This window comes from Adelges cooleyi, unplaced genomic scaffold (genome assembly GCF_023614345.1).
Source record: "Adelges cooleyi isolate 19-005CV unplaced genomic scaffold, UGA_ACOO_1.1 ACOO_flye_CR_arks_rails_tigmint_CR_PRNA_470, whole genome shotgun sequence".
Taxonomy (NCBI): Eukaryota; Metazoa; Arthropoda; class Insecta; order Hemiptera; family Adelgidae; genus Adelges; species Adelges cooleyi.
In genome coordinates, this window is record NW_026096156.1 from 1 (window position 1) to 18136 (window position 18136).

An 18136-nucleotide genomic window follows, 5' to 3' on the forward strand; every position below is an offset into this window, starting at 1 on the left:
TCGCATGTGAAGTTATTGTCACTCTCCACCTTAATATTATGTTTAAGTAAACAACTTCTTACGTAACCAATGTTTTGATGTGCTATACGTTCGTGCCACAGTGTTAATGAACCCACTACTACGGCCGTTGCTTCTGGCTGCATATCGTTGACGAAACCCGTTTTGTTAATTGGCTGGTTCTGTATTCTAATATTAACATTATACAAGCCATTTTTGCGTACCGCTTCACAAATGATCTTGTGTTTAGTAAAAATACACATTTTTTATTATCTGACTTCATTTTTATGCCCTTGTCCAACGTAGAACCAACACTGAATAAATTATATTTTAGTTCAGGTACATAATAAACATTAGTCATAAAATTATTATACTGATTATTTTTAACATAACATATAATATTGATTTGACCAGAACCTTGCGCATATAAAATAGTGCCATCGCCTATTTTCACTTTAATTGGCGATTTAAATTGATTATAATGAACATACCAATTTTTATGTCCCGTCATATGATTAGTAGCACCAGAGTCTAGATACCAGTTATCCGATTCCTGTTCTGTGAATAACAGTTCACTGTAAAAAGCTTGTCCTATTTCACTTGATTGTGACGAATTTCCCTTGGCATCGTCTTGGTCCTTTTTATACTTCCTGCAGTCCTTTTTGAAATGACCGCCCTTTTTGCAATAAAAACAGGGTCCTATCTTTTTAGTACCCACATTTGGATTCCCAACTTTCCGTTCACCAAATTTTTCACTGCCTGTCTTTTTAGAAAATTTCTTCTGGAACTTTCTAACAGTTAAAGCATTATTTTCTTCTACAGATTCAACTACCGAACTACCTTGATTCATTCTCGACTCCTCAATAAGTAACCGAGATGTTAGTTCATTTAAATTCTTACTTTCTAGCTGCATTGAGTCCCATGCACTGTAAAAATGTTTATACTCCGATGGCAAAGTCATTAGAATTTTCGTCATAAGCATAGATTCTGTGACTGGTTGTCCCATCAAACTAAGTTGATTCTGTAGGTTTTGCAATTTGGTAATATGCGTCGACATATCGTCAGCCGAGTCCTTTACGTAACTGAAAAATTTATGTTGTATTAAATGTATACTCGCCTCGTTTTTCTGCTCATAGACAGCGAGTAATTTTGTCCACATTTCATACGATGTTTTACAGTTAATCAGGTATTGCATTGGACCGTTGTCAACCGATGTTACTATCAGTTTTTGGCATTTAGAGTCAGCACGTTGCCAATATAATAGATCCTCTTTATATCTTTTCTGGGCGTCAGCTTCTTTGCTTGTTAGCACTGGTTTTGTATACTCTCCTGTAATTAAACTACCCAACTCATATGAAGTTAGTATTACCTTCATCTGAAATTTCCAAAGTGTCCAACCTTCAATATTGCATAGCTTGGCAATCTTTATTGATTCTTCCATATCAATAGATTACGTACTTGTATAGTACCCTTGAACGACTTTGATAATTGTATATCCAATATACACTTCGTCAGGTGCTGCTTAATTTCTATAATTCACTTACTTGGTGATCTTCAAAAAAAAATTGTGTTCTTCAAATACTTGACTCTCGATGTCCGGTGTGCCTTTGACTGTATGTCTGAGTGTCTGGGCGCATAACCTGTTGTAATACTATACATAAATATAGTATCAGAGTGCCAGTAGTGATAGTAGATGATAATCAAGTATTCAACACAAATAGAGTTATTACAATAATAGATATATTATACATAGAATATATACAACACAGTGAAACAATAATACACTAGTAATATGTATAAACTGAATAGAAATACTGAGCCCCGAGCCCTTAGATCAAATGCTATTTATATTAACCCACAAGGTTGCACGCGTCTACACATGCACGTGTGCTTACAAAAACAACTTTGTTTTTCTATAACATTTCCTGGTTAACAACTACGTATTTTTATTATACAGATAAACAACATATTTATATATTGTGAAATACTTCTTGATATATAGAATATTAATTATTATTCCAACATTCTCAAAGATATTACTAGGAAGATTACAACCCTTTGCAGATGATTGTATTGGGGGTACCAATGCGGATTTCAAAAAAAGAAATCGACAATAGATCAGCTGTCGGTGATTGGTCAAACTGTGGAAAAAAAGTTTGAATACAGGCAAAATGTGTGGCAGGTATTTGTCGATTTCAAAAAGGGCTATGACAGCATCCATCGGGGAAGCCTTTTTAATTTAATGTACGAATTCGGAATTCCAAGTAAGCTTATTACCCTGACAAAGTATGCATGAATGGAACAAAATATCAAATAAGAGTCGAGAACGTACTTTCCGAAGAATTCCAAGTGGTAACCAGTGTTGGGAAAAGATAACTATAAAGTTATCTAGATAAGATAACGGATAATTGAGTAATATATCATCTAGATAAGATATTAAATTATTCATTAACCATTTACTTAGCTAAAAGATAAAGATAAATACAATTTTATCTAGATGAAAAATAGATAAATTAAATTTTAACCTTCATAAAATGTTATACGAAAATGTATGAGTGAAACAAAGTATTTTCACAGATTACAGAATAATTTAATAACCAATAAGACGTAGGTACTAAGAAATGGACAGTTACGTCAAAGAGCAAATTTTCCTTATATTCGATTTCGTGATTTATGGCTACTCTGTTCATTTGTCATTTATTATTTTCATGTACTCTGTTTATGTCATCTTTTATGTAGGCAACAGTAATAGTATAAATAAGTATAAAAAGTAAATACGAGTTTATCAAACTCGATAATCGATGACGGGACATTTCATTATCGGTTGAAACTATTTATAAACATATTGATCTTTTTTGAGGCTTAACTATCGTTTTGGCCACATACGGTCTACGGACTACGGAGAGCCCACATTATGTTTAAAATGTTTATTACAAGGTTTTGTTATTTTATTTTGATTGAAAATACAAATAACTTTTTGGAAACGGCTCATTGTTTATTGGACTTGTATTACTATTTACTATTTTACTTATATAGTCTTTACTCTTTACCCTATATGTAGTTACTGATACAGGACTCGCTTGACATGTATATATATTTGTAAAATATAATTTATAACCATTCTGCTCAAATAAACACCTGCACTTTCGACCATTTTTTTTGTTGGGATTTTCGTCAATGTTAATCTTGAAATTATTATCGTAAAAATTCTTATAAACACGTTTTATATAGCTCTAGTAATTATTTCGAGAGTACTGGGAAAAAAATTATCAACATTAAATAAAAACTGAGCACTGTAGTCGAGAACTACGAATATAAATAATAAATTATATGATAATACATACATAACTCTTATCTACTTCTACCTATTAAAAATAGATAAAAGACGTTTTGTATAATCGACTAAAATACATTGGATTACAATGGAATATTGGACTTGTCTAACAAGCCAACCCCAATGTATTAATAATATATTCTTATATCACTAATCACTATTCATTAGGACCTAGGTATATTAATATGTTTAGGCTAGGACTACATTATGCGTTTCGTCGGAACCCGAAACCTGTTTTTGTAAAACCCACGAATAAATAACTTAAAAAATAGTTACAATTTCTATCTAGATTAATTACCTCAGATAACCGATTTGTTTATCTAAATAAGATAATAAGATGATTTACTTTTTTTTATCTAGATAAGATGTTAATTACAATTTTTTATCTAGATAAAATTATCTAGATAATTCCCAACACTGACCATAGATACCCATGTATGGTAATTAACAATATGATGACAATATTTTCAATTTCTGTGAGTTCATCACTTTGTCAGTAATACTTAAGTAATCATTTTAGGAGCTCGGGGACGTTACTTGTGGGGTTCATTTTTTCTGAGTTTCAATTTTCTGTGGATAATTTTTAGGTGATATTTTGCCCAAGGATACATTCAGTGTTATAGCAACGTTGTTAGTTTATTTACTGTTTTTTAGCATCGATACCGAGCTGGTATTCCTATGATGTGTGTTTTTTTTATCTACAAAATTATATGTGATTTTGTAACTTTGGTGGTTCAAAAGTAAAAAAAGTCAACTTCTTGAACCCCAGCACCGAAATAACCTACAAAAAGAATTGGCGGTTTTGCAACTTTCAACTTTAACTTTCTATAACTTAATAAAAAACTGTCGAATTAAGTAAAAACTGTAATAGAATGTTTAGCAGGCACATCCTTATACACCAATATCCTCCAATCAAAATTTTAATATTTCTACACTCCCCCACAGGATTTATTTTCTTAAAAATGGTATTTTTAAAGATTTGAGTAATCGAATAGTTGTATAATAATATACACTTCGAATTAGATTGTAATTTCTACTTTTATCATGATCCAATTTAAGGACAATAATTTAAAGATAGAAAATAAAATTATAGAAATAGTAGGAATTGTAAATTATAATGTAGAACAACAAATCGTTAGCAATTTGTAATTACATAAGGTTGAAATAAACTTTATAACGCAAGTTGAAAGCATATTATATTAATAATTAAATTTATAAGGGTTCTGCATGCATTTGTATGACTAAAAAGGTGAAATAACATTATTTACACTGGTATGTTATGTGATAGTACAGGGGTGATTAGCTTATCTTAAACCACTCAATATATTACTGGGTTTAATAAGAAATTATATTTTTTCTTTACATAATATTTTTATGCAATGGGGTCTCAATTTTTCCTTACTTTTTTTTTTGTTTTAACCCCCTTCCAGCTCACGTTTTTCTGATAACAAATTTTAAAATTTAACGCATATATTTCATAAACTTTTCAAATTGAGAATAATGTACTAAAATTTTTCTGAAGTTCAATTTTTTGTGGATTATTTTTAGGTGTATTTTGCCCGGGGATACATTCAGCGTTATAGCAACGTTGTACGTTTATTTACAAAGCTGTTTTTTAGCATCGACGCCGAGCTAGTATTCCCATAATGTTTGTTTTTTTTGTATCTACAAAAACGATTACATGTTTTACTATGGCCCGATTTACTTTAGGTATCCAAAATTATATGTGATTGGTAACTCAAAAAGGGAAAAAGCCAACTTCTTCACCCCCAGAACCACAAAAACCTAAAAATAAATTGTCGGTCAATATTTAACTTTCTATAACATAGCGAAAAACTATCGAATTGAGTCAAAACTGTAATAGAATGTTTAGCAGGCATATCCCTATACACCAATATCCTCAAATAAAAATTTCAATAATTCTACACTGTCCCACAGGATTTATTTTCTTAAAAATGGTATTTGATTTTTAAATTGATTTAAAATAAAAAACTATAATGAAACATGGGTTCATATAATTAATATACCAAATATAAAATATAGTTTTATTCATTATTCTTAGACAAACATATTTAAAATTCATCTATCTCTGTTTGAAAGCATACCAACAACGTTTGAAGTCTTGTAGTATTAATTACTTATGGATTTGATGTATACTAACCAGTTATTGAATTCACAAAAACAAAATCCGTCGTAGAGGCGGTGGGGCATAGTAGACACGGGGTTTATGAGGTACTAATCCTTTATTTTCAATATATTTTTTTTATAAACGTTTTATAAGCATCGATGCGTTAATTTTAAAGTGATTTTATCCTAGAAGACTAGTACTGTGGAGTATAGGCATAATGGAATCAAACCATAGATAGCACAGAGAGGTCACAAAATGCTTTGATGCTTATTTGCAAATACAGCACCTCATTTTAATACTTTCTAACTTTGCTGGTTTACAATGTACTTGGTTTGAACAAATAGTAGTAACGCTTGTTCATAATGAATGAATTATGTTGTATAATTCATTGGAAATGTCATACATTGAATGGACAAGCGTTACTACTATTTGTTTAGTTATGTTCAATTTATTCAAAATAATTTGTTCTGTGCTCAGATAATATCCATGTTAAAAACAGTGCAGTGGGGTCAGGGCATAGTGGGGACGGAGCATAGTTGGGTCGGGGAATAGTGGGGACGGGGAGGTTACAGTTTTACAGGAATTTTTAAATCTGAAAGTGATAAAATCACTTTCGAAAAAACGCTTCGATGCGAATCAGTAATTAATATTATCAAGCCAGTTAAGTCCAAACCAAGCACAGTATAAACCAGCAAAATTAGAAAGTTTTAAATGAAGGTTCTGTAGTTACAAATGAACATCAAAGCGTTTATTTGAAAGTGATTTTATCCGAGAGGACTAGTAGAGTATAGGCATAATGTAATCAAAGCAACGAGGAAACGGAGAGGTCACAGGTCTACAGGAATTATTATAAATAAAAGTGATAAAATTGAATAAAATCCCTTTCAAATCTCTTAACTGCATTAATGTCACACTGTAATAAGTAAGAGTCATTAATTGATTTAATAGATCCAAGTAATTTGCAATCATCAGCAAAAGAATATAGCTTAGCAGAGTGCTGGTTAAAGGCTATGTCACTTATACAAATATTGAATAAAAGTGAGGGAAGTTATATTTATATATTTGTATTTTTATTTAGCAAAAAAAAAATTTTTTTAATTATTGTAATCATATTACATTGTTAGAATTAAATTGTATTCTATTAACATTTCTGTATAACTAAATATTTGACGCTTAAAATTTCATGTTATGTTCGAATAATAGGTTTATTTATCAAGATGGTTTATTGGTTTATAAGGAATACGATACAAATTATTATGACCATAAAAGCTATGATATTGAATGATTACAATAAACCTTAGTTTAAGTGTTTAATTACACAGTATATAGGTAAGAAAAACTTAAATCAGTGGTTTTTTTTTTGTTTCAAAATTTAGCTGTTCAAATAAATTATTACACTCGATGTTTTGTAAAAAATGCGTGACTAAAAGAATACAAATCTAGCGGTAGGTAAATAATTAAAAGTTAGAAAAAATTGTTGAAAACAACATTTATGTTTAGTTTTAGCCGAAAAATAAACACTTGAACAAACTAGATGACGACTTGTGCTTAAGATCCGTAGCTTTTCGCATGAAAACAAATAACAACAAAATATGTTTTCGGCCACACAACCATAATGTATTGGTGTTTTTCAGGCCTCTTTACAGCAACTATGTAAACAAAATGAATCCCAGAAATAACGTCACCGAGCTACTAAAATAGTTACTTAAGTATTACACTGACAAAGTGATTCACAGTGTATGCATTGGTGCTTGTTGGTTTATTATTCTGAATCACACAAAAACATGTTGATGCAAAGTTACTGTTGATACAAACTCAGTTATACTCCGCTTTAGAATAATGTAAATATGGAATGTTGCTTGTGTAAATAAATTCGCATAAACAATTTTGAAAAACATTTATAGATTTTATTTTTTTGGACGACACAATAAAGGCCATTCGGCAAGTTGTAAGTAAACCTTTGCAGCAGCCGGTTTGACTATCGTTGCAGTTTTTTAAGTAAGTAATACTACCAAAATGTCAAAAATGGTAAAACTGTAAACTTTTAATATGTTTTAATAAATTTTAATTATTTTTCCGCATTAGACCTTCGATAACATTTAATCAACTATTCCAAGAAATACTATCAGACTTCAAAAGTTGTAAGTATGCTTTCAAACAGAAATAGATGAATTTTAAACACGTTTGTCTAATAATAATATACAAAATTATAATTTATTCTTGATATATTAAACATATAAAACAAAATTTCTTTAAATTTTTTTATTTTAAATCAGTTTTAAAACTAAATACCATTTTTTTTAAAATTAAATCCTGCAGGGAGTGCAGAATTATTTAAATTTGGATTTAAGAATATCTGAGAATAGGGACATGCCTGATAAACAATCTAATAAAATGTTGTCTTAATTCGATAGTTTTCCGCTATTTTATAGAAAGCTAACGTCAAAAGTTGAAAAACTAATCATTTTTAGCTTCGATGCAAAGCGAGAAGGTATTGGTTTTACTCTGATGTGGGCTTTTTTTTTCGCTGTATACACTGTAACTTTTTTAATACTTGACCAATTCCTTCGAATAGCAACTCTATAAATCACAAATTTTGTCTAGTTTGTACTTTGGGGGGGTAAAAGTTGAAAAAGTTTAATTAATCACAGACGAAAGTTGAAAAAACAAAAAAAAAACCGTACGAGTTTTTAAGTTAGAACTTTTAATGGCTATAATTTCGAGAAAAAGAGTCGCATCGAGTTGAAATGTATAAGAAATAATTATTTGGTATGCCCGCACACGTCAGTTGTGTCAAACTTAAACTATACCCATTTCCCGACCCCCTAGGGGGAGTACAAGTTTTTTTGTTTTTCGGGGTTTTTAGCAGTAATTTTAAAACTTTTGGGTTGAAAATTTGTCAGTAGTTGGAACTCATATGTACCCATAACACACTAAACGGGAAAAAAATTCGGCACTACAGTTTTTTTTTAATTGCCGGAAAACCGTGTTTTCGCACATTGGTCGCACAGGTTTAATCTTTAAATTGAATTTCCTCAAAAACATGATTCGTACTAATCGTGTGCAATAATTATAGGCTTATTTTAAGTACTTACATTATTGCCTTCACAGTGCTTTTATCAATACCTATTTCTTCATATTTCTACTAAATAAAATATACTATCGGCGGCAACGTCACATTAACATTTTTATGCCTTTTTTATGAATATTATTTTATCAATCAGCAATTGTTAAGTTTAGGTTAGGTTAGGTTAACTGAGGCCCTTTCATGATGTCAATGTGGATTTTGTTCGGTTATCTTAAACACGGTCTATATATTAATTCTAATAGATATTTTAAAACTCCATTTTTTTTGCATAAATCATTTTTGAAAATATACTTACAAGAAGGAATACTTTAGTTGCATGAAATTAAATGATTGTTGGAAAATTTAACCATGTAATTTGCATTTCTCATAAAGAAGAATATAGTATATTAACTACTATATGTAAACTGTAGGATATCTCGAATTTTTGGATGAAATATATTATGTATTTACTTAAACACATAATAGTGATAGGCTGTTTGTCAAAATTCCAAACATCAGTATTGTTACTCTTGTACAAGTTTCTGAACATACTAATGAAATATGTATAAAACAAATTATTTGAGTGTATAATTAGGTTTAGATCCTTCGCACTATGTGCACTATAAAATTCAATTACGTTTTACAACGAATTAGAAACTGTGTTAAAACCAATAGATATTTGCACCGATATTGTTACTCATTAGCATAATTATTTTCATTCTGCATACAGGAACAAATTGATTTCCATGATCAATGCATCAGTAATAATTGTGTCTAGGAAGGGGGGGGGATTTTTGCTATTTGAATAATTCCAATTATTCACTCTTAAAAATAGAGACCACCCCTCCCCCCCCCAAAAAAAATGGACTGAATGAGTAGACATTTTATTAGGAATGCCGCTTTTAAAAATTACTCTTAGATCAAAATAATATCTTCCCACTTCTTCCCTAGAAGAGAGGTAGAATTTTCGTTTATTTAACGCGTTTTTTAGATTTATGAGCTTAATAATATTTCTACTAAAAATAGGCCATACCACATTTATAAAAATGTATTACATACTATAAAATTAAACTAAAATATAACAACAAATTCATAAATAAATACTAAGAAATTTAATATTTTGTGTGTAACGCTCTCTTAAATCCCGAATTTTCGACAGGCGAGAGATGTATGAAATGTACGCCACCCCATTTAAACTTTATTTAAGTGCTTTCAAAAATCTTGCGAATAACGCAAGGTAAAGAATTGTATGTATTCTATATCTCGCTGTAGGGAGCGCCTTAGAAGGAATCGTTTAGCTATTGATTTTACTACGTTATAATGATTTTATTTTTTTATTTTTATGCCTGCACTCACGAAGCAGCTAAGACGCATGGCTAAAAACAGAAGATATTACAGTGTACAGTAATAGTAACAGTATTACAGTATAGTTATACTTTTATAGGTCACTCATTTTACATTATATTTGATTTGGGAAAAAAACAATTATATTTTTATAATCAGGTTTAGCTTTAAACCGAAAACTACTAATTTTGATTATTAACAGTTTTTCTCAAATGAAACCGGCAATATCACTCAATTTTTGTCAAATTATTATTTTAAAAGAAGATTAGCGTAGGACGTTAAAAGAATCACCCGGTATATCTTGAACAAAGTGTTTTTAGCAAAACCGTTGGTACAAACTGTGTAAATGTTTTTCGCTAGAAATGTTAGGACATAATATATGGTTACTAGTCTCCACAAAAGTATATTATTGCATTATTATGAATAATATACTGAAATTCGTTTTATTTTTTTTTGAAAAATACATTGAAAATCATGAAAAACAACTCGTTTTGAAAAAAATCCCTTATGTTAGACAAAGGAAATAGATTATGTTAAATATTTCGATTCAAATAAACCTTTATTTTAACGTATGAATAAAGCAGCAGCCATGCTGTTGCTTAATTATATAAAAATATAGCATATTATATCAAAAACAAAATAAAAATTATCAATTATATGGATATTTTACCCGCAATGACATTAATATTTATGTCATTTAAGCTAAAAGTTATGAATACAAAAATATAATCGTTAGTATAATAATTAACCTTAATATTTGCGTTTTAACGTGATGTTAGGAAAAAATAATTTTAAATACTGCTACGAATATCGATGCAAGTTCATCTTTAAAAATTTAAACCATAGGTTAAGTGTAAATGTAGTGCACTCAATTAAGTAAACAGATTTTGGATACAAAAATATAGCTCATGTTTTTGAACAACATGAACAACTTGTTTTTGTCGTCTAAATGTTTGTTTTAAAATAAAATATACAAATGACATTGTACTTTTTTAAATAGATAATATTTTAGTGGCAGAGCATTATGCACATTTCTGTATCTTACACAGATTTAGTCACCGCAGCTAAACAATTTTGATACGGTAGTATATAACTTGTTTTCGATTTTTAGATCTGTATCTTTTTTTGGACCTATATATATATATATATATCGGTATTGGAACAATAATTCTTGAAGCAGTTATTAATGATGGCATTTAAAACAAATTTTATCAGGATGTTTGTATTGTTATTTTTGGTTTTAACAATAGTTACAGGTAATATTATATATTTTGATGTAATTAAAACCTTATTTTTAAATAGTTATGTTGTATAACTTTGATCAATTTCAGTAACCCAACCAGCTGTCGTCGGTATGTTTACATTTACAAAAGAATAGTTGATAATTTACATAATATTCTGTTTTTTTTTTATAAATCATAATTTAAGTGAATTTTGAATTTTTATAAAATTATATATAAATATACATTACTGTACCTATCCAGAATGAAATCCCTAGATTGTTTTAAATGTATTATTTTCTAGAACCACCACTAGGATATCCGGTCGGTATGTATACCTTTCTGTAGATAATTAAATAATAATAATAATTCTAATGTACAATACAAGCACTCATTAAATGATTACCCTCATATTAACGAAAACACATCTCAAAAGCAGACATGCTCAAATGACTTGGAAGTAATCCCTTAAAAAATACAATTTCTGCACCAAAATCGTACATAAATAAAGTCATGACATCCTTTCTTGAAGATCTAAATTCCATTACAGCTAAATCATTACTAAAGTAATTAACAATTAATTAGACAAAATATATGGCTAGTCATCCCTCATTATATTTTACAATATAATAAATTGACATTTACATAATAGTTTTAGTCTTTCATCATTCTGGAAGCAATTTTTCTAATTTATGTAATATATTTCTATCTATTTTCAAATTAATTCATTATCATATCTTTTTGTACCCAATGTTATTTATTTGGTTTAAGTATACATTTATTTTATTTTATTGGTCCTTTTGACTTATTATTAACTGTATTCCTTTTTAGTAACCCCGCCTGCAGCTGTCAGTAAGTTTACATTTATAAAATAATAAATTATAATTAACATAATATTTTTATTTTTTAATAATAATACACTTATTTCGATCATTTTTTAAATTAATTTATAATTCAATGTTGTTATGTAGTGGCGCAACTAGGTGTTCTAGTGACTTGGTGTAATACTAAATATGATGCCTTCAGCTAATGGAGTTTACATCGTTGTTTTTACAAATGACCATAGAGGGATCACTCGCACATTACTTCTCTAAACAAAATTTATACATACATTTACTACTAGGTACATCCGTACGTATAGGTGATTGATTTTACATGAGCTTTTTATCATTATCATGAATATCATACTTAAAAAAATTCAAACTTTTAGAACAAAATAACAAATTTTTGCTACACTATCTTTAGTAAAGTATAAAAAAATTAATGTAATCAATAAGTCATGTTTACTTATACATGCGGGCGTTACGTTATCTTAATATAGGTACCATAAATATGAAGTCGCTAAAAATATGTACCTCTTAAATTGGGGTGCCCTGTTGTAAGTACCCCCCTATACCCCAGCTAATTGCACCACTGTTGCTCTGTACATTACTATTTATATTGACCAATAGTAACTTTACATTTAATTAGATAAGTAAATAATAATTTAGTTGAATTTTGCATTTATTATAGTATTGTAAAATTAAACCTTACTGTCTCCAAAGTTTAATTAATTAAAGGTTTTTACTTCATTATTATCTAGAAATGGAAACTTTCGGTATGTACACGTTTACGTAGATGAATATACATTACTGTATCTATAATTGAATTAACTGAATATTATTTTATAGAGTCGGAAACTGGCAGTAAGTATACATTTACGTAAATAAGTTAATAACAATTTAGGCGAATTCTGCATTTCTTTCAATACATTATATATATTCAATAATTTTTAATTCGATGTGGCTATGTACAGTCCTTACTTATTTTGGACTGTAAATATTCTCCTAGAAAATGAGTGTCTTATGTTTAATTGATCACCCTCTATATAAATACAATGTACTCACGGCTAATGAAAATAAATTTCCAGGGAGAGAATTAGAAAATGTAGAAGAAAACATAGAACAGGGGCAAGTAAACCAAGGGGGACCAGTGGTCTTTAAAGCATGCAAACTTATAATCAACGATGAGGAACAGCCAAAAGGTATACTCGGAAATCAAGATATAAACATTAGATGGAATGGTAAAGATAGACTGGTGATCAATAACAAATCAGTTACACCAGACAATGGATACGAGAATATAAAAATCAAGTACGACTCAATGGGAGGAATAACAGTGAATAAGCAATATATAAAAGGATTCGAAGGGTTAAAAGCTACAGGCCAAACTATTTTGAGATTGCCAAGTAATTAATAAAAATATACTATTATTTATATGTCTTAAAAAATTGATTTATAAAAAAGTATTTCTTACAAATATTTTACTATACAGTGTTGGACTAGTAAAAGTTAAATAAATAATCACATAATAAGTTACTGTGTCCAAAATGTAATTAATTGAATATTATTTTCTAGATATAAAAACTGATGGTATGTATAAATTTATGGCAGATAATTAAATAATAATTAACCCGACTGTGCCTGGTATTAATTTTATTGATTGTTATAAATTTATCATTTTCTAGCACGTGATGATGAAGGTATGTATACGTTTACACAGATAGGTAAAAAATTATTTAGGTTAATTTTGCAATTTTCTCAAAATATTTTACGTTATTCTATTGTATATTTAATTCATCAAATACTTTGACAAACTTTTTAAATAATTTGCTGAACATTTTGAGACTGGTCGCTAACCAGTTTTGGATAATTAGTATAAAAGTTATTGTAGTTTACATGTTAAACTGGAGGGGAAGTGCGGTTAAGTGAATGCGCTCAGATAAAAATATATCTGATCTCTGTCCTTCCTTCCGCCCTAAATTTTAAACTCATATAACTTTGAAGATAATTATCTAAACGGTTATCAACCAATCACAATGTTCAGCAAATTATTCTTAATTTAATAAGTTAATCAAATATATTAGTTGCCTTTAAAAACCCCAAGTTTTTATGATTTTAACATATAAGGGATAGGGTTATATTTTTTAAAAATATAATGAATTTGTCCCAACTTATAAACTCATAAAAGTATAAAAAGAATAAAAAAATCTAATTTCTTCTTAGTTATTGAGTGGGTCATAGTTAAATAGTCTATATACATTTAGGCATTAAATATTATTTTAAATTTGGATTTTTTTATAATATGTTGTAAATATTTCATTAGTTATTAAAAAAATGAATTTGTTTTAATTTCAGCTTGTCCGTGTGAGTATACTTAACTTATATTACTTTTATCAAATTTAATAATATACTATCAAAAAATATTTAAAACAAACATTTGTTTTAATTTCAGGTTGTGTGCGTAAGTATACTAAACTTCTATACTTATATGAAATTTAATAATTGATTATTAAACAAATATTTAAAAAAAAAAAAAACATTTGTTTAAATTTCAGCTTGCAAAGAATGTGAGTATACTAAAATCGTTGTACTTTTATCAAATTTAATCCTTTATTATTCAAAAATATTATTAAAAAAACATTTCTTTTAATTTCAGGTTGCAAAGGTGAGTACACTAAATTGATTTTATTTTTATCATATTTATTTATTTATAGTTGAAAATTGTTTAAAAACGTTTGTTTTGATTTCAGCTTGTGACCAATGTGAGTATACTAAAATTGTTTTACTTTTATCAAATTTAATAATTTACTATAAAAAAATTATTTAAAAAACATTTGTTTTAATTTCAGTGTTAGCTAGTGAGTATACTAAAATTATTGTACTTTTATAAAATTTAATCATATTTTATTATAAAAACTATTTTTTATATCATTACAAAAAAAAATTAAGTAAAAACCTAGCTAAAAACATTGAAATCAAATTGATACGATATTATTTTTTTAGATGGCATTATCTGTTCCATAGTATAAAATATGTCAGATGTGAATAATTACTTGAAGTCTTGTATAATTAGTTTTGTGCTATAATTTCATACTTTTTAACTACAGTATGCTGATCTGTAATTCATCTTACTCAATTTAAAAAAAAAACATATTTTCACTATGAAATAATACATAATATTATTGTGATTATGATTTTTTTATTTATATCTTACATTTTTATGTTGCTTGTTCAAAATTCTAATTATCTTTTATGCGTTACGCGAATAATTTTTGTTTTAAAATATATATTATGCATAAATTGTTTAAAATCAAGTTTTCACATTTTTTGTTATGTAATAAATTTCATGCAATTATGTTTTCGTTCAAATGACCATGCACTTAACATTATGAATAATTTTCTTGATTAAAATATTTAATTGATGTCATAACATAATGTATTTATACGTCATATAATTATACCTACTACATATATTAATTTGATTGTGCTTTGATTTTTTAATTCCTATTAAAGTTGACCAGCCAAAAATCAGACATTACTCCCTGACTAAAATAAATGCAAAACAATTAAAACCTATTTGTTCCGAAAAAGCTCCTGTGAGATTAACTCATTAAAAAAAAAGTATTTTATAGTTAAAGCCTTTTTTGTTTACTTATAATAACTATCCCGTTCTAAATAGTATACTTAATTTTTAAATCATTTATACTCATTTGCGCTTTTTATCTTAATAATTATTCTCTCCACCCTATACTTATATTTACCAAAAAATATTTTTCATCATTTGTCTACAACTTTTAACACTTATAATTCATTTATAAATTAAAAAAAAATTCTTCTATGGGGTACCTATCTATTTTATGTTTCGAAAATTATATAATATGTGACTTTATTTGTGGTTAAAATTTTTTCCTTTGAAAATTTCAATAATTTAATTTGCAGCATTACTGTAAAATTTAAGTATTGTAGGTTAGCTATATGAACGCACACTAAAAAAAGCTAATAGTTTTTATAAAAGTTTAAACTACCTATACTTTATTTTAAAATGATTACACATAACTATTTTACTTATTTTTAATCCTGTAGACATGGACGTTATTGAAATATTTTTGGTTTATTTCTTATAAATAAATACTTATAATGTATGCAATTCTGTTTTTATTTTAAAATATTTTGTAAACAAATATTTAGTTATCTATAAAAAAAAATTAATATATGAATAAATTTAAATAGTTTAATTATTATTAAAATAATCATATATTTCGATCAAAAATATCTTAAAATTTTTAATTATTTACTCCTCGAGCTACATTGTGTGCTTTAAATTTGTATACATTATTGACAAAAAAATTGTATGTGTTCATTCCTCCCTAAAAAGAAACAACTATACTATATTATCTAGGTAATTTATTTTAATAACATAATACATTACACATGTTGTGCTATTGTAATTATTTCAGTTTTACACCCTGGACTTATAATACTCATACTTTGATATACCACCACACCTTAAGCACTTGCGCATATTATATACCTTTAATGTTTCATGCCGCGTGTACTTCTAGCGATTAAACTTCAAACACTGAAGCCCGACACTTGGTTATTAACCAAGTCTAACTTCTAGACATTTTATTTGATATTCTTCTCCTTCTTCTTTCCAGAATTTCCATCATTTGTCTAACGGGGAGAGATCTAATTTCTAACGCCAGATTGAAAAGTACAGGGGAAAGCGCATCTCCCTATCCTAGGTCAGCTCTAACTTCGAAACTTTCTGACAGTTTATTCGGAACTTTTACTTTACAGTATGTATCGGTATTGCTCTCTTTTATTAGCTGGAGTAATTTGGTCGGTATACCAAATTCTTCCAGCGCTGACCATAATTTTTTTCTCATAATACTATCGTACGCCTGTTTAAAGTCCACAAAGCAAAGATGCACTTCTCTACCATACTCATAGTACTCTTCTAACAATTGTCTGATAATAAAAATGGGGTATGTGGCGGATTTCCCTCTCATAAAGCCGCTTTGACAGTCCCCAATTATGCCGTCGGCATAGACTTCCAGCCTTCGCAGACTGCCATCGACAAAACTTTATAACGGGTGTCTTTAAATTGAGAAAAAAAAATTACCATAAATTTCAAACAAGCAGCAACGAACACTAGCTTTTTTTTAATATTATGTAGAATCGTACTAACTTTTCCGAGTGCACACTTATATTACGTATAAGATATGAAGATAAAAATGTTTTAAGTACTGAAAAATATAGTAAAATATGTATCTGCATGTATAATCACCCTGTACTCAATGGACACGACTTGTTTTCGCGTAAAAGTTTGGTCGGTACAAATAATAAAATTGTTTTCGCGGTTTCTTTAAATAAATAATATTTCAGTGGCGAATTTCACTGTAAAGTACGTTACACCGTTTTAAGTCGCACTCGAACCGTAGAAGCCATATCGTTTCAAAGTATAATTTTTTCCCCAGAGCAATAGCGGATTTTATGGATGGCGTTCAAAGAAAGTCTTATCAGAATAGTGGTTTTGTCATTTATTGTTTTAGTAATGACTACAGGTAATTTATTATAAAATTTTACAAATACATTATTGTAAATAATGTAACAACTGATAACAGGCTTAAAGCAAGGTGACGCTCTTTCACCACTACTGTTCAATAATGCACTGAAGAAAGTCGTACGGAGTATACAAAGGTATCGACATCGGCACAAACAAGATTGGTATTTTAGGTTTTGCAGATGATTTGAATATAGTTGGTGACGATGGGGAGAGTGTGACGCAGAGCACCGTAGCCCTCATTAACGAAGCAAAAACCATAGGGCTGAATGTAAATGATAATAAAACTAAAGTGATGGAGCTATTACCAGAAAACAACCAGGTCGGCAATGTAGTGATTCAAGGACGTACATTTGAAAAAGTGCATTAATTTACATATCTGGGGCCTCTATCAGTGGTAATAATGACTGGTCCGTCGAATTAAATAGCCGAATCATCAAGGCAGAAAAGGCATCATTTTCGTTAACCAAATACCTAAAATCTAAACTGGTTACTAGAAGAACCAAAGTACATCTCTACACGGCGATAATTAGACCAACACTAATATATGGATGTGTGGTATGGCCTTTAACAAGCAGAATGGAACAAAAACTTATGTCGTACGAAAACAAAATGCTGAGAATCATCTGCGGCCCAGTATACGATAACGAACTGGGATG

At 28.7% G+C, this 18136-nt stretch overlaps 1 protein-coding gene across 1 annotated transcript; it reads left to right on the top strand.

Moving 5' to 3' along the window:
• The first annotated feature begins 12674 nt into the window (after positions 1–12674).
• Positions 12675–17847, top strand: LOC126842255 (uncharacterized). Its single transcript, XM_050579141.1, has 7 exons — positions 12675–12687; positions 12761–12775; positions 13000–13317; positions 13487–13501; positions 13597–13611; positions 17539–17604; positions 17651–17847. The coding sequence occupies exons 1-7, from the start codon at positions 12675–12677 to the stop codon at positions 17845–17847; spliced, it is 639 nt and encodes a 212-aa protein (XP_050435098.1).
• Positions 17848–18136: the final 289 nt, after the last annotated feature.